Source organism: Scyliorhinus torazame, chromosome 8 (assembly GCF_047496885.1).
Source record: "Scyliorhinus torazame isolate Kashiwa2021f chromosome 8, sScyTor2.1, whole genome shotgun sequence".
NCBI lineage: Eukaryota > Metazoa > Chordata > Chondrichthyes > Carcharhiniformes > Scyliorhinidae > Scyliorhinus > Scyliorhinus torazame.
Window position 1 is genome coordinate 153,335,316 of NC_092714.1, and position 27,324 is coordinate 153,362,639.

Genomic DNA, 27,324 nt, shown 5'->3' on the forward strand with positions numbered 1-27,324 from the left:
GCCCCCATCAGCACCTGACCCCCCTATCAGCACCTGCCCCCCCATCAGCACCTGTCCCCCCCCCATCAGCACCTGTCCCCCCCCATCAGCACCTGTCCCCCCCATCAGCACCTGTCCCCCCCATCAGTACCTGTCTACCCCCATCAGCACCTGTCTACCCCCATCAGCACCGGTCACCCCCATCAGCACCTGTCACCCCCATCAGCACCTGTCACCCCCATCAGCACCTGTCACCCCCATCAGCACCTGTCACCCCCATCAGCACCTGTCACCCCCCCATCATCACCTGTCCCCCCCCATCAACACCTGTCCCCCCCATCAGCACCTGTCCCCCATCAGCACCTTTCCCCCAATCAGCACCTTTCCCCCAATCAGCACCTGTCACCCCCATCAGCACCTGTCCCCCTACCAGCACCTGTACCCCCATCAGCACCTGTCCCCCCCCCCCCCATCAGCATCTGCCCCCCCATCAGCACCTGTCCCCCCCATCAGCACCTGTCCCCCAATCAGCACCTGTCCCCCCCATCAGCATCTGTCCCCCCCATCAGCTTCTGTCCCCCTCATCAGCACCTGTCCCCTCCATCAGCACCTCTCCCTCCCATCAGCACCTGCCCCCCATCAGCACCTGCCCCCCATCAGCACCTGTCCCCCCCAATCAACACCTGTCCCCCCATCAGCACGTGTCCCCCCATCAGCACCTGCCCCCCATCAGCACCTGCCCCCCCCATGAGCACCTGCCCCCCCATCAGCACCTGCCCCCCCCATCAGCACCTGTCCCCCCCATGAGCACCTGCCCCCCCCATCAGCACCTGGCTCCCCCATCAGCACCTGCCCCGCCCCCCATCAGCACCTGCCCCCCCCGTCAGCACCTGCCCCCCCATCAGCACCTGTCCCCCCCATCAGCACCTGTCCCCCCCATCAGCACCTGTCCCCCCCATCAGCACCTGTTCCCCCCCCATCAGCACCTGTCCTCCCCCCCCCCCCCCATCAGCACCTTCCCCCCCCCATCAGCACCTGTCCTCCCCCCCCCCCATCAGCACCTGTCCCCCCCCCCATCAGCACCTGTCCCCCCCCATCAGCACCTGTCCCCCCCCATCAGCCCCTGCCCCGCCATCAGCACCTGCCCCCCCCCCCATCAGCACCTGGCCCCCCCAATCAGCAACTGTCTCCCCATCAGCACCTGCCCCCACTCCATCAGCACCTGTGCCCCATCAGCACCTGTCCCCCATCAGCACCTGTCCCCCATCAGCACCTGTCCCCCATCAGCACCTGTCCCCCATCAGTACTTGTCCCCCCCATCAGCACCTGTCCCCCATCAGCACCTGTCCCCACCACTATCTGTCCCCACCACTATCTGTCCCCCACCACTATCTGTCCCCCATCAGTACCTGCCCCCCCATCAGCACCTGCCCCCCCATCAGCACCTGCCCCCCCATCAGCACCTGCCCCCCCATCAGCACCTCCCCCCCATCAGCACCTGCCCCTCCATCAGTACCTGTCCCCCCCATCAGCACCTGTCCCCCCCATCAGCACCTGCCCCCCCCCCATCAACACCTGTCCCCACCACTATCTGTCCACGCACCACCTTTTCCTCTGCCACATTACTTCCACCACCTGACCCCCTCCCCCCGATAGACTGTCCCTCCACCAACTGTCCCATGTCCACTCTTTCCATGCCCCTCATAATCTCGTACATCTTCATCAAGTTGCCCCTCAAGTTTCTCTGCTCCGGCGAATGTGGAGAAAGTGCGGAGCTGGGTCAGAGGGGTGGATTCTCAGTGGGTCAGAATGGAGGAGAGTTTGTGCAGGGGGTCGGGGCTGAAGGCACTAGCAACAGTGCCGCTCCCGATAACTCCGGGGAAATATTCAAGGAGTCCGGTAATAATAGCTTCATTGAAAATCTGGAGGCAGTTTCGCCAACACTTCGGGTTGGGTTTAGGGTCAAGGGAAATGCCGATTTGGGGGAACCACAGATTTGAGCCAGGGAGGTGGGATGGAAGTTTTCGGAAATGGGAAGAGAAGGGGATTAAGACGCTAAAAGATTTGTTTCTTCGGGGTCGGTTTGCAGGATTGAGGGAGCTGGAAGCGAAGTATGGGCTAGAGCAGGGAGAAGTGTTTAGGTACATGCAGGTTCGGGATTTTGCCAGGAAGGAGATACAGAGCTTCCCAGAGGAACCGGCCTCCACATTGCTGGAGGAGGTGTTGACGACAAGGGGACTGGAGAAGGGGGCAGTGTCAGCGGTGTATGGAGCTATTCTGGAAGAGGATAAGGCACCACTGGAAGGGATCAAAGCAAAGTGGGAGGAAGAGCTGGGAGAGGTTATAGAGGAGGGGGTCTGGTGTGAGGTGCTCCGGAGAGTGAATGCCTCCACCTCATGTGCGAGGTTGGGGCTGATACAGCTGAAGGTGGTATATAGAGCGCACCTCACGAGGGCGAGGATGAGCCGGTTTTTGAAGGAGTAGAGGATGTGTGCGAGCGTTGCGGGGGGGGGGGCCGCGAATCACGTTCATATGTTTTGGTCCTGGCCAAAGCTAGGGGAGTACTGGAAGGAGGTGTTTAGGGTAATTTCCAAGGTGGTGCGTGTGAAACTGGACCCGGGTCCCCAGGAGGCCATATTCGGGGTGTCAGACCAGCCAGGGTTGGAAACGGGAGCGGAGGCAGATATCATAGCCTTCGCCTCATTGATCGCCCGAAGGCGGATCCTGCTGGGATGGAGAGCAGCCTCTCCACCCAGTGCCCTGGCGTGGCGGGGGGACCTGTTGGAATACTTGACCCTTGAGAAGGTTAAGTTCGAACTGAGGGGAAGCTCGGAGGGGTTCTACAAGTCATGGGCACTATTTATTATGCACTTTCAAGAACTGGATAACATCGAACATTAGTTGGGGGGGTTGGGGGGGAGGGGGGCTGTGTATATAAAGGATGACTATGGGTAATCCCTGATTCCTTTTTGTCATTTGTTTATGTAAACATGTGGGCTGAGGTTTGGGGGTTGGTGGGCGGATGTGATCGTTGTTAATATGGGGATTGACATATCTTGCTAATTAATGTTTATTGTTGATGGGTGTAAATGTGGGAGAAAATGTGAAAGAGGAGAATTTTTAAAAAAAAATTTTTTTTTTTAAAGTTTCTCTGCTCCAGAGAAAACAACCAAAACCTCTCCCACCTCTCTTCATACTTAAATGTTCTATCCCAGGCAACATCCTGGTGAATCGCCTCTGCACTCGCTCCAGTGCAATCCACATCCTTCCTATAATGCATGCACGCAATACTGGTCGCCGCATTATAGGAAGGATGTGGAAGCATTGGAAAGGGTGCAGGGGAGATTTACCAGAATGTTGCCTGGTATGGAGGGAAGATCTTATGAAGAAAGGCTGAGGGACTTGAGGCTGTTTTGATTAGAGAGAAGAAGGTTAAGAGGTGACTTAATTGAGGCATACAAGATGATCAGAGGATCGGATAGGGTGGACAGTGAGAGCCTTTTTCCTCGGATGGTGATGTCTAGCATGAGGGGACATAACTTTAAATTGAGGGGAGATAGATATAAGCCAGATGTCAGAGGTAGGTTCTTTACTCAGAGTAGTAAGGGTGTGGAATGCCCTGCCTGCAACAGTAGTGGACTCGCCAACACTAAGGGTATTCAAATGGTCATTGGATAGACATATGGATGATAAGGGAATAGTGTAGACGGGCTTTAGAGTGGTTTCACAGGTCGGTGCAACATCGCGGGCCGAAGGGCCTGTACTGCGCTGTAATGTTCTATGTTCTAAGTTATGATGGGGTGGGGAAGTAGGATTGGGATGTGGGGGGTACAGTGGTTGGTGGGGGGCGGGGGTTTGTGGGGGCCGGGGGTTGGTGGGGAGATGGGGGGACGGGGGTTTGTGGGGGTTTGTCTCCCCACCAATTGTTCCTCGATCACTTTGTTTTCAACACCTGACCCTCCGATATACTGTCCCCCTACTGACTGCCCCCCACCAACTGCCCCCCCACTATTTGTCCCTTGACCCCTCACCCTTTGCTCCTGATAATTATTATTCTGTAGAATATACTAGGACCTTTTTAAATATTTTGTCAATTTGGTAATCAGTCTTTAAATCAGAGGACCAAATCTTGTTGGAAACTTAAGTGTGTTAATGATGTTTGAAATTATTCATGTGTAAATCGACAAGTCTGTTCAAAGAAAGAACCTGCTGCTTGATTTACTCCACTCCATGCAAATAGCATCTCACTCTGAACATCCTTACTATTTTTAAGAGCTTGTTGGATTTGTACATTAATTGTTCAATAAACTCGCCATTGTAAGTGTTGGAACCTAACGAGGCAGTGTCACCCTCGTGTCTGGGTAGTTGGGGGGGGAGTTGCGGTGGAGGGGGCCGGCACACACTAACTTTAGTATCTTTAAGGGTTACGGCGAGAAGGCAGGGAAGTGGCACTAGGTATTGCTGATTGGAGAGCTGGCACAGACATTATGGGCCAAATGGTCTCCTTCTGCACTCTTAACAATTCTGTGATTTTGTTTCTTACTTTCCTCTCTCTTTTTCTTGTCTGCCTCTCTCAATCCATCTTTCTTTCTCTCCATTTCACTTCATATACTTGGTTCGACTCTAATTCACCTGATCTCCTTCTCTGTCATTCCCCCGTTTCCTCCTTAACCAAAAGGGGAAAAGATTTCGAATTGAAGAGTGCCATCCCATGAGTTGCCTCATTCCAGCATTCCATTGTTTCTCTAAGAAACTGTTCACTACAAACGTCGGCCTTAAAATTAACCAGCAGAACTATCAATTCCTACTGAGCAATATTCACCATTTCGAATGTGAACAGAACATCTGGAAGGGCTTTAATATCAAACTCTCCTGAAAGCTGGAATTTCTAGTCGAGGCGTTTCTCAAGTAATTCAAATAAGGCTATTTAATTCCTTGGTATTTGCTTCAGGTTAAAGAGGCTCAAGAGTTAGTGAAATGTTTTAATAATTGGCCCATTTAATAGAGTGCCTCCTATTAAGTTACCAACCAATAGCTGGAAAATGTACTACCCTTTTGTAGGCATCTTAAAATTGTAAATTGTATGATTTAATGTTTCTAGTTGCATTCCTTGGCTATGGATTAGTGTCTAAAGGTTTTTCTTTTCCTCTGATGTCTATTTATTGTCTGTCTTTAGTTTGTTTGACACAGTGCTCTGCTCACTCCAGTGTGAGACCCATCAGAAGAGTCCTAACTGCTTATTCTCATTGAAGCTGACCCCCAGTGACACACTGAGTTGACAGAACAGCCTCACTCCTTTTGTCAAGATTTCATCTTTGAAGTTCTGTTTCTAAAGGAGTTCATCATATTGCCAGTGCCATGTCAGCTAAAATTAGCATTCTTTAACCAGCGTTACAAAGTCGCCCAGAAGGTAGGCCAAGGGTATTCCCACGGGGAGCAAGAGCCTGCTGACCCCTCAATCCTCCTTCACGAAATCAATGAACAGTTTCCACCTCCGGGTGAACCCCTCCTCTGACCCCCGCAAAGTGAACTTGGCCTTCGCCAACCACAGGAATTCTGCCAGGTCACTCACACACACCCCTGCCTTTGACGGCTCCGAATCCGGCCAACGCAACAGAATCCGCCTCCGTGCTAACAGGGTGGCAAAGGCCAATACATCGGCCCCCCCAAGATCTTCCAACACACCAAATATCGCCACCTCTATACTCGTGGCCACCCCCACACCCAAAACCTCGGACATGACATCCGAGAATCCTTGCCAGAACCCCCTCAGTCTTGGAGACGCCCAGAACATGTGGACGTAATTCGCGCCCCCCCCCCCCCACCAACACACTGCCCACACATGTCTTCCCCCCCCCCCCCAATTCCCACAAAGAACCTGCTCCACCCTCATATGGGCCCTATGCACCACTTTAAACTGGATGAGTCTTAACCTCACAGGAGGACACGTTCACCCTCCATAAGGCCTCCGCCCACGTCCTAGCCCGCACCTCCCCTCCCAGCTCCTCCTCCCACTTGCACTTAATCTCCTCCACCGGAATGTCCTCCCTTTCCATCAATCCCTTGGAAATATCTGACACCCTCCCCTATTCTGTCCTCCGACAACTCCCCTAACCTCCTCTCTTGCCCTCTAGCATTCATCGGGAACACCTCGCTCTTTACCATGTTCAATTTGCACCCCGATAAACGGAGAAATTCCCCCAAAATCTCCATAATCCCTCCAGTGTTGCCCACCGGGTCTGAGACATACAATAACAAATCATCCGCATATAGCGCAACATTATACTCAGCCCCAACCCGCTCGATCCCTTTCCAATCTCTCGACGACTAGCGCCATTGGCAACGGCTCTATCGCCAAGGCGAAAAGCAGCGGGGAGAGCGGACACCCCTGTCTCGTCCCATGATGTAACCCAAAGTACCCCAAACTCATCGGGTTCGTCCGGACTTTCACCACCGCCGCCCTATACAGCAGCCAAACCCAATTCACAAACCCCTGTCCAAACCCGAACCGACCACTCCACTTAGTCAAAAGCCTTCTCCGTGCCCATTGCCAACTCCACTTCTACCTCCTGACCCTCCGAGGGCATCATAATTACATTAAATAGCCTCTAAATTAGAAAAAAAAATAATTTGGTACTTTACATTTTTTTTTAAAATGAAGGGGCACCATGAAAGTTGGGGCTTTGTTGGGAGTCTCTAAGGTGGTGGGCCCTCAGTGACCCGATAGAAGGTCTGCTCACTTGTGTGGGGGAGAGGGCGATGCCCACGAGGACGGATGGGTGTGAGGCAGTGTCACCCTCGTGTCTGGGTGGTTGGGGGGGGGGAGTTGCGGTGGAGGGGGCCGGCACACGCTAACTTCTATTGATGGTGAGGGGAGGTTGCCCTCGGGGGTCGAGGGTTGGGGGTACTGCCCATGGGTGGTGAGTGTTGGGGACCATTAAGCTCACATTGAGATTGGGGGCACACTTTCAAAATGGCGCCTCAATCTCGGACGAGTTGGTCTGGCTAGTTCCCACTGCAGAAACAAATTCTAAATGTGGGATTCACCAGCGAGAAACTCCCCCAGCCCCTAAAAAATGATGAAGTGTGGGTGAATACAGATCTCAACCTCACCCAAAAAGCCAGCTGGAGTCACCCTGCGAAACCCACTTAAACTGACACTTGGTCATTTTTTTGGGTGAATTGTGCCCAATGTAATGGGTTTTGGGGATAGTAAGGGTAAAGGCATTGAAGTGTCCAATCAGCCATGATTGTATTGAATGGTTCCGGTGGCGGTATGTAGTGGGGAAGTCGCATGCTGGGTGGATCCTGCTTGAGACGTGTTTTTAGGAATTTTAATGTCCGGCCCTGGGAGCAATTTGTGAACGATGAATGAAGTAATATACAAGGAAGGTAAAGAATGTCAAAAGGATTAAGAAAAAAAGCCGGGAAGAAGGGAGGGAGTGAGTGTTCACTGTAGAGTGAGAGGGCCAGCCAGGGAACTAGCAAGATGGCAGAGGCAGGGCTGCCGGGTGGGGCCGCACTGTTTACGCAGAGAGGATGACTGAGGTGATGTCTTTGGAGCTGGAGAAACAGTTTGCGAAGCACATGGTGGCATTGAGGAAGGAGATGGCAGTGGCTTTGAAGATGTTGGTGGAAGAGGCAGTTGTCCCGGTGAGAGTAGCTGTGGCGAAGGAATCGGCCGAGGTGAGGAAGCAGAGCGAAAAGGTGAATGGAGTGGAGGAGGCCATGTCGCAGCACAGCAATCAGCTCACCTCGATGGGGGAATGAGCTGCGGAGGGTGGTCGAGGCCAATAAGGGGCTTCGAGCAAAGCTGGAGGACCTGGAGAACTGCTCGAGGTGTCAAAATGTGAGGATTGTGGGCTTGCCTGAAGGGGTAGCGGGCTCGAGGCTGACGGAGTACTTCGCCAAGCTGTCGGCGGAATTGATGGGGGAGGGTAAGGACCCAGTATGAACTGGACTGAGCCCATCGGCCGCTGAGGCCAAAGCCAAAGTTAAATGAGCCGCCAAGGGCAGTGATCGTCTGCTTTCACAAGTACCACATGAAGAAGAAGGTGTTGAATTGGGCGAAACAGAAGCGGGAGGTGCAGTGGGCTAGAGTTCACATATACCAGGACTTGACAATGGAGCTGGCAAAGAGGCGAGTGGCTTTCGGCCGAGTTAAGACGGCATTATACAACAGTGGGGTGCGATTTGGTGTGGTGTATCCAGCGAAGCTGAGGGTGGCCTACAACGCCAGAGATTTCTACTTTGAGACGATGGAGGCGGCGGAGGCATTCGTGAAGGCAGAAGGCTGGAACTGAAGAGGGGTTGTGGACTGCGAATGGGGAGTTGAGAGAGTGTAGAAATGTTTTAAAGGTTTTTTTTTGATCTACATCATTCTTTATTTAGTTCATGCTGTTATAGAGTTCAAGTTTTTTGGTTGTCATTTTTGTTGCGATGGTTTTATGTTATTTTATTGATATGTTTGCGTATGGTGTTTCCTGGGACAGGGCGGGAGGGGAGGAGAGGGCCAGCCTTGAGTGGGGGTCCCGCGCTAGCTAACTTAAGTCGGCTAGTGAACGGGGGTGAGGTGGGGGGAGGGGCTGCGGACATTGGAGCCTGGCGAGCACATTTCGATTGGCCTATGAGGTGTGAAGGGGAAAAGAGATCGATACTGGGTGAGGGTTTTTCGAGAGGAAATGCAAGGGGGGAGGGGGTTTGATGTTAACAATGGATAGGGGTAGGCTGCAGTGCTTACGGCTGAAGGAATAACTAAGGTGATGGCTGCGGAATTCGAAAGGCAGTTTGCAAAATGCATGGAGACGGTGAGGAAGGAGATGAGGGAGGTTTTGAGTGCGCTGGTGGAGGAGGCGATTTCCCCGGTGATGACTGCGGTGGCGAGCGCAGTGGCGGAGGTGCGAGAGCAAGGGGAGGCGCTGAAGGAAGTGGAGGAGACGTTATTGCAGCACGGTGATCAACTTGCCACGATGGGGAAGGAGATGCGGAAGATGATGGACATGAACAAGGATCTGCGAGGAAAAATGGAAGACCTGGAAAACAGATCCAGGCGACAGAAATTGAGGATTGTGGGGCTGCCTGAAGGAGTTGAAGGACCGAAGCCGACTGAGTATTTTGCCGCAATGCTGGCAAAACTATTGGGGGAGGGGGAGAATCCCTCCCGATATGAACTGGATCGGGCTCATCGGTCGTGGAGGCCTGTACCAAAGGCGAGTGAGCCGCCAAGGGCAGTGACTCTGTGCTTCCGTAGGTACAGTGTGAAGGAGAAGGTCCTGAGCTGGGCCAAGCAGAAGCGGGTGGTGCAGTGGGCTGGAGCTGGTATACGTGTATACCAGGACTTTACGGTGGAGCAGGCGAGGAGACGGGCTGCCTTCAACCGGGCGAAGAGGGCACTGTACATTAGCAAGGTGCAGTGCGGCATTGTATATCCAGCGAAGCTGAGGGTGACTTATAAGCTCAGGGACTTTTATTTTGGAACGGTGGAAGCAGCGGAGGAGTTTGCGAAGGCAGAAGGACTGTGGCAGAACGGACAAATTGAGAAATGGCCATGTGCCGATGTAACCTCATGACTGTATTTTCTTCTTTTTTTGTTTTACTGCGTGCGGGTGTAGGGGCTAAAGGAGCCAATGTTGTATATATTTGGACAAGGGAAGGGATGGGACTTTCACTCGAAATGAGGGCTCTTTGGTGTGTAGGTGGATATGCGGGGTGTGTGTGCTAAAAGGGGATCTCTGGGCTTTCCTAGGGCCGGGCAAGGGGGAAAAGGACCCGGGCGGGGGCCTCCACGCTGGCCGGTTTGAGCTGGCCAGTGAACGGGAGTGAGGTGGGGGAGGGGCTGTGGCCATCGGAGCCTGGCAGAACAGGGTCCGAGTTGACTAGCCGGGGTGGAAAGTTGGGGGGAAGGAACCGTGGTTGGGAGGAGGAGTTTTACAAGAGGCAGTGGACAGGAGGAGCTGGAGACTGGGGGGGTGGGGGGGGTGGGCGTTGTACAACTCTTGGGTATCATGTACGGTACTCTTTCAGAGGTTGGATGGCGTTGAGTGTAGGGGGGGGAGGGGGGAGTGGACTCTATAGGTCAATGGTGACCATGGGCGGTCCCGGACTCCTTTTTCTTTTTCTCCTTTGTTTTCTGTTTCCACCGTGGGAGGGTTTGGTTTATTGGGTGCATATATTGACAGGTGGGCCGTTGTTTGGGGTGGTGGGAGGATGGGATCATTGGTATTGTTAAGGGGATTGATTTTGTATTTGTTACCATTTACTGTTTGTGGGTGTGGTGTAAATGTTTGAAGGAAAATGTGAAAATGTAGAATAAAAAAGAAATATTTTTTTTAAAAACAATGGATAGGGATGGGTCAGGCTCATTGGGCAGGCCCCGGTGTTACGATGATGGTGGATAAGAAGGGAGGGGGGTGAGAGACATAGTTACGATAGAATAGTCACGTGGAACGTGAGGGGATGGGCGCCCCAGTCAAGAAATCAAGGGTGCTGACGCATCTAACAAAGAACAAAGAAAAGTACAGCACAGGAACAGGCCCTTCGGCCCTCCAAGCCTGTGCCGACCATGCTGCCCGTCAAAACTAAAATCTTCTGCACTTCCGGTGTCCATATCCCTCTATTCCCACCTTATTCATGTATTTGTCAAGATGTCCCTTAAACGTCACTATCGTCCCTGCTTCCACCACCTCCTCCGGCAGCGAGTTCCAGGCACCCACTACCCTCTGTGTAAAAAACTTGCCTCGTACATCTCCTCTAAACCTTGCCCCTCGCACCTTAAACCTATGCCCCCTAGTAATTGACCCCTCTACCCTGGGAAAAAGCCTCTGATTATCCACTCTGTCTATGCCCCTCATAATTTTGTAGACCTCTATCAGGTCGGCCCTCAACCTCCGTCGTTCCAATGAGAACAAACCGAGTTTATTCAACTGCTCCTCATAGCTAATGCCCTCCATACCAGGCAAGATCCTGGTAAATCTCTTCTGCACCCTCTCTAAAGCCTCCACATCCTTCTGGTAGTGTGGCGACCAGAATTGAACACCATACTCCAAATGTGGCCTAACTAAGGTTCTGTACAGCTGCAACATGACTTGCCAATTTTTATAGTCAGTGCCCCGGCCGATAAAGGCAAGCATGCCATATGCTTTCTTGACTACCTTCTCCACCTGTGTTGCCCCTTTCAGTGACCTGTGGACCTGTACACCTAGATCCCTCTCGCTGTCAATACTCTTGAGGGTTCTACCATTCACTGTATATTCCCTACCTGCATTTGACCTTCCTAAATGCATTACCTCACATTTGTCCGGATTAACCTCCATCTGCCATCTCTCCACCCAAGTCTCCAAACGATCTAAATCCTGCTGTATCCTCTGACAGTCCTCATCGCTATCTGCAATTCCACCAACCTTTGTGTCGTCTGCAAACTTACTAATCAGACCAGTTACATTTTCCTCCAAATCATTTATATATACTACGAACAGTAACGGTCCCAGCACTGATCCCTGCGGAACACCACTCGTCGCAGCCCTCCAATCAGAAAAGCACCCTTCCATTGCTACTCTCTGCCTTCTATGACCGAGCCAGTTCTGTATCCATCTTGCCAGCTCACCCCTGATCCCGTGTGACTTCACCTTTTGTACCAAGACCTTGTAAAAGGCCTTACTGAAGTCCATATAGACAACATCCACTGCCCTACCTGCATCAGTCATCTTTGTGACCTCCTCGAAAACTCTATCAAGTTAGTGAGACACGACCTCCCCTTTACAAAACCGTACTGCCTCTTGCTAATACGTCCATTTGCTTCCAAATGGGAGTAGATCCTGTCTCGAAGAATTCTCTCCAGTAATTTCCCTACCACTGACGTAAGGCTCACTGGCCTGTAGTTCCCTGGATTATCCTTGCTACCCTTCTTAAACAAAGGAACAACATTGGCTGTTCTCCAGTCCTCTGGGACATCACCTGAAGACAGTGAGGATCCAAAGATTTCTGTCAAGGCCTCAGCAATTTCCTCTCTAGCCTCCTTCGGTATTCTGGGGTAGATCCCATCAGGCCCTGGGGACTTATCTACCTTAATATTTTTTAAGACGCCCAACACCTCGTCTTTTTGGATCTCCATGTGACCCAGGGCTATGTACACACCCTTCCCCAGACTCAACATCTACCAATTCCTTCTCTTTGGTGAATACTGATGCAAAGTATTCATTTAGTATCTCGCCCATTTCCTCTGGCTCCACACATAGATTCCCTCGCCTGTCCTTCAGTGGGCCCACCCTTTTCCTGGCTACCCTCTTGCTTTTTATGTACATGTAAATAGCCTTGGGATTTTCCTTCACCCTATTTGCCAATGACTTTTCGTGACCCCTTCTAGCCCTCCTGACTCCTTGCTTAAGTTCCTTCCTACTTTCCTTATATTCCACACAGGCTTCATCTGTTCCCAGCCTTCTAGCCCTGACAAATGTCTCCTTTTTCTTTTTGACGAGGCCTACAATAGCTCTCGTTATCCAAGGTTCCTGAAATTTGCCCTTATTTATCCTTCTTCCGCACAGGAACATGCCGGTCCTGAATTCCTTTCAACTGACATTTGAAAGGAATTTGACAAAGCTTTGACACAGAGTCATCGAACTCGAAACGTTAGCTCTTTTCTCTCCCTACAGATGCTGCCAGACTTGCTGAGATTTTCCAGCAATTTCTATTTCGTTTCAGATTCCAGCATCCGCAGTAATTAGCTTTTATTATTTGAAAGCCTCCCACATGTCAGATGTTGATTTGCCCTCAAACATCCGCCCCCAATCTAGGTTCTGCAGTTCCTGCCGAATATTGTTATAATTAGCCTTCCCCCAATTTAGCACATTCACCCTAGGACCACTCTTATCCTTGTCCACCAGCACTTTAAAACTTACTGAATTGTGGTCACTGTTCGCGAAATGCTCGCCTACTGAAACTTCTGTCACCTGGCCGGGCTCATTCCCCAATACCAGGTCCAGTACCGCCCCTTCCCTAGTTGGACTATCTACATATTGATTTAAGAAGCCCTCCTGGATGCTCCTTACAAACTCCGCCTCGTCTAAGCCCCTGGCACTAAGTGAGTCCCAGTCAATATTGGGGAAGTTGAAGTCTCCCATCACAACAACCCTGTTGTTTTTACTCTTTTCCAAAATCTGTCTACCTATCTGCTCCTCTATCTCCCGCTGGCTGTTGGGAGGCCTGTAGTAAACCCCCAACATTGTGACTGCACCCTTCTTATTCCTGATCTCTACCCATATAGCCTCACTGCCCTCTGAGGTGTCCTCCCGTAGTACAGCTGTGATATTCTCCCTAACCAGTAGCAAAACTCCGCCACCCCTTTTACATCCCCCTCGATCCCGCCTGAAACATCTAAATCCTGGAACGTTTAGCTGCCAATCCTGCCCTTCCCTCAGCCAGATCTCGGTAATGGCAACAACATCATAGTTCCAAGTACTAATCCAAGCTCTAAGTTCATCTGCCTTACCCGTAATACGTCTTGCATTAAAACATATGCACTTCAGGCCACCAGACCCGCTGTGTTCAGCAACTTCACCCTGTCTGGGAACGGGAGATGCAGGAATTCCTGGATGGTTTGGAATACTCGAGGTTGGGGGATGAGAACAGGGCCATATTGGATGAGGTGATAACGGAGCAGGAGATAAAAGGTGCGATTGGGAGGATGCAGTCGGGGAAGGTAGCAGGGCTGATGGGTTTCCGGTGGAGTATTACAAAAAATTGAAAGATAGATTGGCGCCACTGATGGTGGGGTGTTTGAGGAGGCGATAGGGAAAGGGGGTGTTGCCACAGACTTTGGGGCAGGCATCGATGTCCCTGTTGCTCAAGAAGGTAAGGATCCGACAGAATGTGGGTCGTATAGACCCATATCACTTTTGAATGTGGACGCAAAGGTGTTGGGGAAGGTATCGGTGGGTAGGTTGGAGCAGTGCCACCCAAAGGTGATAGGGGAAGATCAGGCGGGGTTTGTGAAGGGGAGGCAGCTCTTTTCGAACATTAGGAGGGTATTGAATGTGGTTATGGCACCGGCGGAGGGGAGGGAGACAGAGGTGGTTGTGGCATTGGACGCCGAGAAGGCGTTTGACCGAGTAGAGTGAGGGTATTTGATGGCAGTTCTGGAGCGGTTTGGGATTGGGCCACGATTTGTAGATTGGGTAAGGCTGCTGTATAGGGAGCCAAGGGCGAGTGTCCGCACAAATAACATGAATTCGGGATATTTTGCTCTGCACCATGGTCCAGGCAGGGATGTCCTGTGTGCCCTCCTGCTGTTTGCACTCGCGATTGAGCAGTTGGCCATCGCGTTGAGGTGTTTGGAGGTGTGGAAAGGGATAGTGCTGGGGCGGGGGAGGGGATAGAGCATCGGGTATCTTTGTATGCGGACGACTTGCTGTTGTATGTAGCGGAACCGAGTGCGTCGATGGGAGGCATATTTGAATTGCTTCGGGTATTTGGGTCTTTTTCAGGATATAAACTTAATTGAGAGAAAAGTGAATATTATGTGGTGTCTCGGCCAGGGGTGGGGGGGGGGGCTACCATTCCGCAGGGCGAGGACTCACTTTAGCTATCTGGGGGTGCAGGTGGCACGGGATGGGGGGGGCGGCTCCGTAGATATAACATTACTAGTTTGGTGGGGAGGGTGAAAACAGATCTGACAAGGTGGGATGGTCTTGCTCTGTCGCTGGCAGGTTGGGTACAGGCAATTAAAATAAACGTGTTGCCGCGATTCTTGTTTATTTTTCAGTGCCTGCCGATCTTCCTGCCAAAGGCTTTTTTTAAGGAGATTGAAAAGATGATTACCTCGTTTATATAGGGGAGGAGGGGGGGAAGGTGGTCAGGATTAGGAAGGTGTTGTTGCAGAGAGGACGGCAGTCAGGGGGATTGGGTCTTCCGACTTTACTATATTATTACTGGGCGGCGAATGCTGAGAAGGTGAGGAGCTGGGTTAGGGGAGGGACTCCCAGTGGGTTAGAATGGAGGAGAGTCTGTGGCGGGGGTTAGGGCTGAGGGCGTTAGCAACAGCGCTGCTCCCGTTGGCCTCGGGGAAATACTCAGGGAGTCCGGAGTAGTAGCGACATTGAAAATCTGGAGGTAGTTGCGCCGGCACTTTAGGCTGGGGGCAGGGTCAAGGGAAATACCGATTCGGGGAAATTACAGATTTGAGCCAGGGAAGTGGGATGAAGGTTTTCGGAGATGGGAGGAAAAGGGAGTTAGGGCACTAAAGGATTTGTTTCTGGGGGGCCGGTTTGCGGGACTGAAGGAGCTGGGGATGAAATATGGGTTGGGGCAGGGGGAAATATGGAGGTATATGCAGGTGTGGGATTTCGCTCAGGAGATACAGAGCTTTCCGGTGGCGCTGGCCTCCACACTGTTGGGAGGAGGTGCTGACGACAGGGGGAATGGAGAAGGGGGTGGTGTCGGTGATTTATTGGGCGATTCTGGGAGAAGAGAAGGCACCGCTGGAGGGGATTAAGACAAAGTGGGAGGAGCAGCTGGGAGAGGGCATGGAGTAAGGGTTGTGGTGAGAGGTGCTCCGGAGGGTGAATGCCTCAACTTTGTGTGCTAGGTTGGAGCTGATACAGCTGAAGGGTGTATAGGGCGGACCTCACAAAGGCGAGCTTGAGCCGGCTCTTTGAGTGGGTGGTTGGGGCATATACGGGCTATTGGATCAGCAGGGGTTAGAAGCGGGTGCGGAGGCAGATGTTTTAGCCTTCGCCTCGCTGATCGCCCGAAGGCGGATCTTGTTGGGGTGGAGGTCAGCCGCTCCACCCTGTACCCTGGTGTAGCGAGGGGATCTATTGTGAGTTTTTAACATTCGCGAAGGTAAAGTTTGAGTTGAGAAGGATGGAAGGGTTCCACAATTCATGGGCTTTGTTTATTATGCACTTTCAAGAATTTGATGACATCGATCATGAGGGGTGTTTGGGGTTGCGGGGGAGGTATTTGGACTGTGTCTGTTGTTGATGACTATGTATGAGGGTGGATGGTCGATTCCTGATTCCTTTTCCTTGATGTTGTATTTAAATTGTTTGGGGGTTGGTGGGAGGAGGGAATTGTTGGCTAGGGGATTGACATTGTATTTGTTATTGTTGATTGTTTATTGATGGGTTTAAATTTGGATGAAAATGTGAAAAAGGAGAATTTGTTTTTTTTAAATGATTCTATTGAATAGCGGAGCAAGCTCGACGGCTGAATGGCCTCCTCCTGTTCCTATGTTCATGGTGATCGCTTTGCTCTCCCCAGTGTTTGTTAAACAGCAGGTGCCAATCGATTGGAAACTTCCAACCAATGGTCAATAATTGTCTCCCAAGTCTTTCATTGGAAAGCCCTTTCATTATGTTTCATTCACTTTTGAAACTGGGCCTCACAGTTCCGTCATTCACAAATCCAGACATGTCAGATAACTGCGCCAACCTTGCCAGAGTGATTGCCCATTTCAGAGTGGTAGCTTGCACCGAGATGAACCTGAACAACATGTGATCTCTGGATGTTTTTCGGATGTCTAGCATAATCCCAGAGGCACCAGGTGAAGTTACTTTCTAATTGCCTCAGGCCTCATAGCTGTAATTTGATTTTTTTTTGTTGCAATATGAGTGGATTGGATTGGATTTGTTTATTGTCACGTGTACCAAGGTACAGTGAAAAGTATTTTTCTGCGAGCAACTCAACAGATCATTAAGTACATGGGAAGAAAAGGGAAGAAAAGAAAATACATAATAGGGCAACACAACATATACAATGTAACCACATAAGCACTGGCATCGGATGAAGCATACAGGGTGTAGTGTTAATGAGGTCAGTCCATAAGAGGGTCATTTAGGAGTCTGGTGACAGCGGGGAAGAAGGTGTTTTTGAATCTGTTCGTGCGTGTTCTCAGACTTCTGTATCTCCTGCCCGATGGAAGAAGTTGGAAGAGTGAGTAAGCCGGGTGGGAGGGATCTTTGATTATGCTGCTCGCTTTCCCCAGGCAGCGGGAGGTGTAGATGGAGTCAATGGATGGGAGGCAGGTTCGTGTGATGGACTGGGCGGTGTTCACGACTCTCTGAAGTTTCTTGCGGCCTTGGGCCGAGCAGTTGCCAGACCAGGCTGTGATGCAGCCCGATAGGATGCTTTCTATGGTGCATCTGTAAAAGTTGGTAAGGGTTAATGCGGACATGCCAAATTTCCTTAGTTTCCTGAGGAAGTATAGGCGCTGTTGTGCTTTCTTGGTGGTAGCGTCGACGTGGTGGACCAGGACAGATTTTTGGAGATGTGCCCCCCTAGGAATTTGAAACTGCTAACCATCTCCACCCCGGCCCCGTTGATGCTGATAGGGGTGTGTACAGTACTTTGCTTCCAGAAGTCAATGACCAGCTCTTTAGTTTTGCTGGCATTGAGGGAGAGATTGTTTGGGTGGTGAGTATGTAATCTAAGTGGTTTTATCCCTTTAAGAGGAAATGCTAATCCCCACTGGGGACTCCATTCCAAACTGGTCAACTAAAAACAGAATTTGTTCCTCGTGTTTTTGGCCACCTGTAAACAAATCAAGGGAGGAGGGAGTCTGCTACATTTCTCCTCTCTTCCAGCTTGTCTGTTTTAAAGGAAATGCCCTTTGCTGTGTGAATTGATTTGGATTCTGCGCTATTTGAACACATTTCGCTTGTCTCTTCAGCTTGGCAGCCCCCAGCAGAAACCCAAGCGTTTGCGGCTGCTAGTGGATGTCTCTGGCAGCATGTACCGCTTCAACGGACTCGATGGCAGACTGGAACGCTCCATGGAAGCTGTCTGCATGGTTCTGGAAGCCTTTGAACATTATGAGCATAAATTTAAGGTAAAGGTCATCCTTAAACACAACCAGCTGATGTAATGTTTTGGAAAATTGAGGCTAACAAGGGAGAAGCTTTGAATCCAACAGCGATGGAGGAAAACTTTCAGTTCTTTGTGCCTGTGTCGACTCTTTGAAAAAACTTTCCGATTAGTGCCACCACCCTGCTCTTTTCCCTAGCCCTGCAAATACTTCCCTTCAAGTGTTTGTCCTTTTGAATGCTACTAATGAATCTGCTTCTACCATCTCTTCATTGAACCAAAGCAGAAAATGAAGTTCAGATACATTTGAGCCAGGATCTAACTGAATGGTAGAACAGGTTCGAAGGACTGAATGACCTCCTTTTCTTCCTATGAGTAATTTGGGGAAAAAGAGACATGTCAAAGCTTTTCATCGTGCACTCAGCAGGACACTTCGCAAGAACACCAAAGTCAGGGGAAAACAACAATTTGTTCTGTACGAAAATAACGGGCTAATTGGCTGCCAACTTTACCTGATTGACACTGGCTCATTCCTCGGGGCAATGTCTTGACCAGTCAAACTGCCGAGCTAGAATATCAAAAGATGCTTGGCAGTTAACTGTCAGTGACCTGATGCATTCTGCATGGCAACACCTCTACAATAGGACTTTCTTCTCATAACGTGTAAATTGTTGTTTTCCTCTTGTATCGGTATTCTCGTGAAGTGTCCTGATGAGTACAAGACGGAAAGCTTCGACATGTCTCTTTTTTCAGCAACTTAAGTTCGGTACTACCAAACTACAATTTAGGGGGGGGGAAAAACTTAAATTGTAATAAGTGACCGGTTCAAATGACATGATGTTTTAGAAAACGTTCTGATACCTCCAGATTCCACTGTCCCAATGCTCTCCTGGTTGGTGTCTCCTACCCTTGCACCCTCTGTAAACTTGAAGCTGATGTAAAAACGTGCAGTCAGTATCCTAATTCTCACCAAGCTCGCTTCAGTCATTACTTCTTGGCTCGCTGGCTTACATTTGTTCCCGGTTTGGCAGCTTCCATGATTTAAAATTCTCAATTTTGTTTTGAAATCCGTCTGTGGACTCACCTCGCCCTATCTCTGTATTCTCCTACAACCCTACAACCCTCCCAAAATATCTGTGCTCCTACAATTCTGGATCTTGTACAATCTCAATTTGCTTCACTCCTCCATTAGTGTCTGTACCTTGAGCTGCCTGGACCCTGAGCACTGGAATTTCCTCCCTAAATTCTCCCTACCCTTTTTGCTACCGAGTGATTAGCACTGCTGCCTCACATCTCAAGGGACTCGGGTTCAATTCCGCCTCGGGTGACTGTCAGTGTGGAGTTTGCACTTTCCCCCCATGTCTGCGTGGATTTTCTCCTGGTGCTCCGGTTTCCTCGCACAGTCATAGATGTGCAGGTTAGGTGGATTAGCCATGCTAAATTGCCCCTTCGTGTCCAAAAGGCTAGGTGGGGTTACTGGGTAATAGGGATAGGGTGGAGGTGAGGGCTTAATTAGGGTGCTCTTTCCAAGGGCCGGTGCAGACTCGATGGGCTGAATGGCCTCCTTCTGCACTGTAAATTCTATGATTCTATGGTTGGTGAGGTGGTAATGACTGTTCTCAGCCTTCATCATACATCACATTCCTTCTCTCCAATAATGGGGATGAAGTTATCTCTTTCAGATCAGATGTTAAGCAGATGATGCCCCTGTTTTCTAGTGTGTACCATTTGAAGAAAAACAGGGACCTTGTTAACCATATTCCTCAACCCACACCACCAAAACCAATTCACTGCTTTTCCACCTCATTGCTATTTTTGGGAGCTTACTTTGTACAAATTGGGTGTCATGTTTACCCCCAAAATAGCAATGAATGCACATCGAAAGTGATGTTCTCACTGTGAAGCATCTTGGAATCTCAGTCTCAAAGATTATGAAATGCTGCCAGCCAGATGTTCCCTCAGGGTCCTTAATGCACAAGTTCATTGGAGTCCCTATTATCTGATTGGACTTGGTGTCTCCTGCAGCTGTGTCAGCGATGTCTGCCGAGTGCAGATCCAAATAATGAACAATTGGATTTCTAAAGATTTTAATCTCACAACCCCCCCATGGATAAATTACAAATGATATTTTTTCTTTTTGAGGATCAAATTCATTTCTATATTCAGAAAACTTTGATGGTATCAGGACAGGTTTAGAAGGCAGTAAATAAATGTGTGAGATATTTGGCTTTGTAAATAGGAGTAATGTGTACAAAAACAAGGAAATGATGTTAAACCTTTACAGATCACCAGTTGGGCCTCAGCTAGTGTATTGTGTACTAATCTAGGCACCAAGGTGTCAGGGGAGGCTATGGAGGAGATTTACCAGAATGATACCAGTGATGAGGGACTTCAGTTCGTGTGGAGAGAAGTTCTCCTTAGGGCAGAGAAGGTTAAAGGAGAGACCTCAGAGAGGTGTCAGAAATTATGGGAGGTTTTGCTCAAGTAAGCAGGGAGAAGCAATTTACTCTGGTGAGCGAGTCGGTAACTGAAGGTCATAGATTTAAACTAAGGAGAATTTTTTTCACACAGAGGGTTGCATGAAGAGACCTAATCTGTGGAGGCATGGGGGAAAATCGGAATCTGATTTAGACAGCTCTTTCAAAGCCAATCGAGCCACATAAACCAGGGGCTGGATTAGCACAGTGGGCTAAACAGCTGGCTTGTAATGCAGAACAATGCCAACAGCGCGGGTTCAATTCCCGTACCGGCCTCCCTGAACAGGTGCCGGAATGTAGCGACTAGGGGCTTTACACAGCAACTTAATTGAAGCCTACTTGTGACAACAAGCGATTATTATTATTGGGCCAAATACTCAGTCCTTTGTAAGATTCTGTGGCAGAGGCCAATCTCAGTCATGTGTGCACTTTGAAATTCAAACACAAGGGGCGTCATCCAATGGTCACACTGCGCCCAAAAAGCAGTTCGCCGCAGAGCAGGATGGTCGATAATAGTCAGGTGACCCTACTCCTGGGATCTAACCGGCTCGCAATGCCTCGCGAGATCTAGCGTGATCTCGCGAGACGTTGCGATGTAAAACCCGCCCATTGTGGACGGGATCACTTTTTAGCAAATCTGCATATAAAAGCGAGACAGCTAGTCTCACTTTATTGTGTGGATTCGTGAGTTACCCAAAGTCTCCACAAATAGAGACAGATGGAGCGACATGCCCTTTGGGTAGGGTGGCATCCTAGCAGTGCCACCTGGGTGCCAGACTGGCACTGCCAAGGTGCCCAGTTGGCACTGTCAGGGTGTAAGGTTGCGGGGCCAAACTGACATCTTTTGCGTGGGTGTGATCAGGCTGGGGGTACCCTACACATGTATTGGGTGGGGGAGGTGCAGGAGGGGGCCAAGGACCCTCCCATAGTGTGTTGGGGCTTGGGAGTAGTTTGGGATCGCTTTGGGGGCTTCGGAGATCAGGACGGCATTTTTAAATGGCGTCCCGATCTCTTGTTACACTGAGGAGTTCAGCGAGCGGAGCTCCTCAGTGTACAAAATGAGACTATGTGCAGCCTTGGCTGCGTGTTCCCGTTGAGGCCCCTTCTCAAACGCAAGTCGCGTTTTATAACCTTGTGATTCTCAGCGCTGCAAGCCCTGGGAAACATGCGGCTAAACACACCCAAGGATTTCCATTACTGGCTCCACCCTCACTTTGCAGATCCTGATTTGAAAATTGCACTGGGTGCAGGCTTTGATTTCCATCAACCTTATTGGGTGAAAAATTAATGTCTGACACAGGAGACTTTCTGCTACTCAATCCCGGGACCCCAGCCAAAAAAGGCAGCAGCCAGAAATATTTTGTTCCTAAAAATGACTGGAGGTGCAGCAGCAGTGAGATGGAGACAAACCCCATAACTTCCTGGTTCCCCAGTGTCACATTCCCACTGAGGGTTTCCCTGGCACTTGTCCGGAAGCGATAACTGCCTCTGGACAATTGCGCTGGGAACTATTCAACAGAGGCAATTTAAATTGCAACCTTCGGATGGTTCTGCCAGTTTTAACCTGATTGTTACTCTGAAAGAGTTGGAAGGAAAAAAAATCACTTCTAACTCCAGAATAACTGTTTATAAACCCCTGACCCAGCCTCGCACAGGACACCCCGGAGCCACCAAACCACCCCGCCCCTGATCCGGTCTGAGCCCCTCCCCCTGCCCGACATAACACGCCCTCCCCACCTCCACACCCCTCCAGGTGAGACACGGTCTGACTACGCCCTCCAGTACAACCCCACCCCAGCACCTCCCGGTCCCACACCCTCTTCCAAGTCTGATTCCCCCAACCCCTTTCCCGGTCCCAAAATCCCCCTTATAGTATTACCCCACCTCAGCATCTCCCAGTCGTCCCCCCGCCTCCCTCCCCCCCTCCTCCTCCCCCTCCCTCCCCCTCCCCACCCCCCTCCCCTCCAACCCCCCCTCCTCCCCCCCTCCATCCCCTCCCCCCCTCTCCCCTCCATCCCCCCCTCCCCATACGACTCATACGACTCGGCCCGAAGTTCACAGTGGACAGTCAGAGGTGTGCGTAGCTGCATGGCTGCCTCGCAGGCTGTGGCAATGGTGTTCCTTGCCCATCCACCCCGACCCCACAACCCACCTCCTGGCCACCCTACCCACGGCCCGCAGGCCAGCGGCACAACTATCAGCAAGCTATGGCAATGTTGGACACTTTCCGTGCTCCCACTCTCTCCCTCAGCAGCACAAGTGAACCTCGCCATCAGGAATTCAGCCCATTGGAGGCGGAGAATCACGGAGGCCCCGGAGAATACCATGTCGGACTCGCTAAAATATGCCCATGGCATTTACTGTACATGCGTTCTGGAATGCATTGATGACACTGTCGAGGCGACGGAGAATTGCAGTTTGGCGTGAAATCAGCCCCCGCCGCAATTTTGAAGTAGGAACCGATTCGCTGCCCAAACGCATTTTCCAATTTTGCCGTCGGCCGACGGAGAAGCTTTACAATTACAACGTAGTTAAGTCCATCGAGAGTGGCAATCCGCCGGAGACTGCCACTCTGATGAAGTTACAGACCAGTAAGATGACAGATCCCAACGTTCAAATCGGATAATCTTTCCCTTCTCGCTTGACAGCCGTTGATCAACTGAGTGGAGTTGTTGAAAGGCATCACAGTGCCAGCCAGCCAATTGAATTAGTCCTTTAGTTTCACTCAAGCAGTCTACCAGGATAAAAACTAGAGGTGGCAAATCGCTGCCAGTTCTTTGGCCCGGGCTGTATTCTCGTTAGTCTGCTTCACTCCAATCTGCGTGGATGTGTTGGCTGTTTTCACTGGTCAGAAATTTCCCAGAAGTATCAACCCCTTTTTCTCTCATCTGCAAAAGCGTTTGGAAGAGAGAAGTGGCTCCTTTTGCACTCTGCTCGGATGGGTGCTGTGGCAAATGAATAGTGGGCTGTGCACATCTTGTGCTGGATAGCAATTGAGCAGAACTATTTGCAGCTTTCAGCATTGACAGTCAGAGCTTTCACACAGTAAGGCATACACTCCAAGAGATTCCATTTAATAACTGGCAGCAAGCTAGGACTGGATTGAAAGAAAAGCTGAGACCCAGAGAGAGTTTGAAAGGAAGCTATTAACTCAGTTCATCTCGCTAAATCTTCTCATTCTCCAATCCTTCTTGGTCTGTATTTTATCCCAACCTGCAATCCAACCATCACACAGCATGTACACACACAGGTACACCACTGAGCACTCATGCACTCTCCAACTCACAAACACTCTAACCCATACTTACACACATTCAAACTCAGACTTGCACCACCCCACACACACACACACTCGAACCCATACACGCACTCCAACCCACACACACACACTCCAACCCACACACACACACTCCAACCCACACACACACACTCCAACCCCCCACACACACTCCAACCCACACACACACACACTCCAACCCACACACACACACTCCAACCCACACACACACACACACTCCAACCCACACACACACACACTCCAACCACCACACACACACACTCCAACCAATACACGCACTCCAACCCACACACACACACTCCAACCCACACACACACTCCAACCCCCCCACACACACTCCAACCCACACACACACACACTCCAACCCACACACACACACACACACTCCAACCCACACACACACACTCCAACCCCCACACACACGCACTCCAACCCACACACACACACTCCAACCCACACACACACACACTCCAACCCCCACACACACTCCAACCCCCACACACACGCACTCCAACCCACACACACACACTCCAACCCCCACACACACACACTCCAACCCACACACACACACACTCCAACCCACGCACACACACTCCAACCCACACACACACACTCCAACCCCCCCACACACACTCCAACCCACACACACACACACTCCAACCCCCCCACACACACTCCAACCCACACACACACACACTCCAACCCTCACACACACACTCCAACCCCCACACACACACTCCAACCCCCACACACACACTCCAACCCCCACACACACACTCCAACCCACACACATACACTCCAACCCCCACATACACTCCAACCCCCACACACACTCCAACCCCCACACATACACTCCAACCCACACACACACACTCTCCAACCCACACACATACACTCCAACCCCCACACACACTCCAACCCCCACACACACACCAACCCCCACACACACACTCCAACCCACCCACACACACACACTCCAACCCACACACCCACACACTCCAACCCCCACACATACACTCCAACCCACACACACACACTCCAGCCCCCACACACACACTCCAACCCCCACACACACACTGTAGCCATCTGGGATGGCCACGTCCCGATTACAAAATGGACACTTGAAAAGACTGCAGGGAAAATTGGACATTGCTAAGAAACAAGCAGGTGCAAGCTCTACCTTAAACGCTCAGACAGGACAGAAACTACCAAACGATTTACATACTAATGAGCCATCTCCAGGGACAAAAGGGAAACATTTAGATACACAATGTTAGGACAGACTCCCCGGCGCCAGAAGATGCTAAGACAAAGCAGACTGACGTCACCAGGTCACGCCCAGCGATCGGGGAACCACCCCTCTATTGGAGGAAAATCGATACCGATGATTGGGAAAGACCCTGTTAGTTGTGGCCAAGTTCAAGGCCTGCCCAAAGGAACGCGAAGCCCTTTTTTGTATAAAAGATATTCCCCAAGGGAGAATCTTTCTCCTTTGGCTTTGGCTCTCACCGAAGAGAGAGACCTGCCTAGCAGCTGCAGCAGACCAAGTAAGTTCCAAGTCAACGCACGCTACGAGATAGACGCTCCTATTTGCTACCCTGTAAACTGCTCAACCCAGCAGCCTCAGAACCGAGCAATGGCCATTGTTCCCCTGACTGAGTGGGCGCCCGAAGCTAAGTATAGGCCTTAGTAATAGTGGTAGTTTAGTTTGCTCAGCAACAGAATGAGGCTGCGGGGAAAAGCTCGAGCTCTTCTACTCCGCCTTCAGGGCGGAGCCAGAAGTCGGCAGATCCAACCAGGACCCGAGACCTGTCAGCCAATAGCCTCTCGGCTTCACAGGTACCACATTACCCCTAATACATACCACCACACACACATACACTTCAACACAAACATACACTCCAACCCACACACACTCCAATCTACACACATACATGTCATGATATTCATATAAACATATCATGGTGCAAGCACACACACACTGATGGACAGATCAACGGACCAATCAAGTCACACGCAACATCACAGCCAATCACCAGTGAGAGCACACGCAGTATAAAACAGGGAACACCACAGTTCCCGCTCATTCCCGCAGGAGATAGCTCAGAGCACAGAGCTCACAGCGTGCCACTCAGACATACACCATGTGCTGAGTGCCTCACTAAGATAGTGTTAGGGTTGGGTCCACAGGTTAACGGGTAAAGTACGAACCACAGCCAGAAGTTAACAGTTGTTGTTATCAAGAATAATAAAACAGAGTTGTACCATCTACAACCGTGTTGGTTCGTTTGTATAGCGGAACACCCAACACGACATAGTATCAGGATGGAACCCAGCAACTGTGAGATCCACCTGCACATCTTCAGAGATCCGCCATCCTGGGCCATGGACACCATCAGCCCGCCGCAGCCGCTCCTAATCGTTGGAAACCTCGGCGTCAACTGGAAGCTGTTTAAACAGTGCTTCCAGCTCTTCCTAGAAGCCACAGAAAGGGAGAAGGCATCGGATACCAGGAAGATCGCCCTCCTCCTCTCCACGGCAGGGCAACCCGCCATCCACACCTACAACTCCCTGGCATTCGCGGAAGACGAGGACAAGACGAAGTACAAGACGGTCCTTCCAAACCTTGAGCAACACTTCAGCGTCAAGGTGAATGAGAGCTTCGACAGGTACCTCTTCCAACAGCGCCTGCAGGGTAAGGATGAGCCTTTTCAATCTTTCCTGACACACCTCCGTATCCTCGCGTAGTCCTGCGGCTATGAGGCCACCTCCGATTCCATGATTCGGGACCAGATAGTTTTTGGGGTCACCACGGGCACCCTACGCCAGCAGCTCCTCAAAATTAAGAGCCTCACCCTAGCCACCGCCATCGAAACCTGCGTCCTCCACGAAAACGCGACCAGCCGGTACTCCCAATTCCAGGCGGCCGAATCGGCACGGCAGGCGTCCTACGAGGCCGAGCGGGTCCAGTCGATCGAGTTCCTCGCGGCCCGGACGAGGGCGGCCATTTCGCGCGCTTTCTGCGGCCTCCCGCGCTTGTACGCGCCAAAAGAGACGTCGACGCAGAGGGACGTGGCGCGCTCGATGCAGGACCGAACTGCGCCTGCGCGGTGGCCAACGGACGCCATGACGTCACGACGTGCGGCAACTGTGGATCCGCACATTTAAAGCGCCAATGTCCAGCAAAAAATCGACAATGCCTCCGCTGTGGCAAGATGGGCCACTACGCTGCCTGCTGTCGAGCAGCTCAACCTGCCAACGCTCCCCAATTCCACCAGCCTCGCAGGGACGTGCGGGCCATTCAGCCTCCATACACCGAGTCATACCCGGACGACGTGCAGACCGGTGATACCGACGACCGGGAACCCTTCCGCGTTGCGGTAATTGACAGAAATCGGATGTCCCCAAGTAGGACCCACCAGCCGATGCCAGTGCACAGCATTAATCCGGGTGATGAATGGTGTGCCACCCTAACGGTCAACCGATCACCAATCACATTCCGTTTAGACACTGGTGCCTCCGCCAATCTCATTGCATGGTCTGCCTTCTACGCCTTGAAGGTCAAACCACCGATTTGGCCATTCCGCTGTCAGTTGGTCGATTACAACGGTAATGTTATCCTGGCCATGGGATCCTGCCAGCTCGAGGTTACACACAATGCATACACAGCCACACTGTCCTTTGAGATAGTTGGATCATCGAAGGACTCTCTGTTAGGCGCACAGGCGTGCAAGGTTCTCCACCTCGTTCAGCGGGTACACACTCTGTCTCCAG

The 27,324-nt window shown here is 51.1% G+C and overlaps 1 protein-coding gene across 1 annotated transcript in view; it reads left to right on the forward strand.

Annotated features, from left to right (window-relative positions):
• The window catches only part of vwa8 (von Willebrand factor A domain containing 8), a 625,928-nt gene that overhangs the window by 585,270 nt on the left and 13,334 nt on the right, over nt 1-27,324 (forward strand). Inside the window, exon 42 of the mRNA XM_072514383.1 lies at nt 17,642-17,800. Coding sequence (XP_072370484.1) covers nt 17,642-17,800 — 159 coding nt within the window. The remainder of the gene's footprint in view (nt 1-17,641; nt 17,801-27,324) is intronic.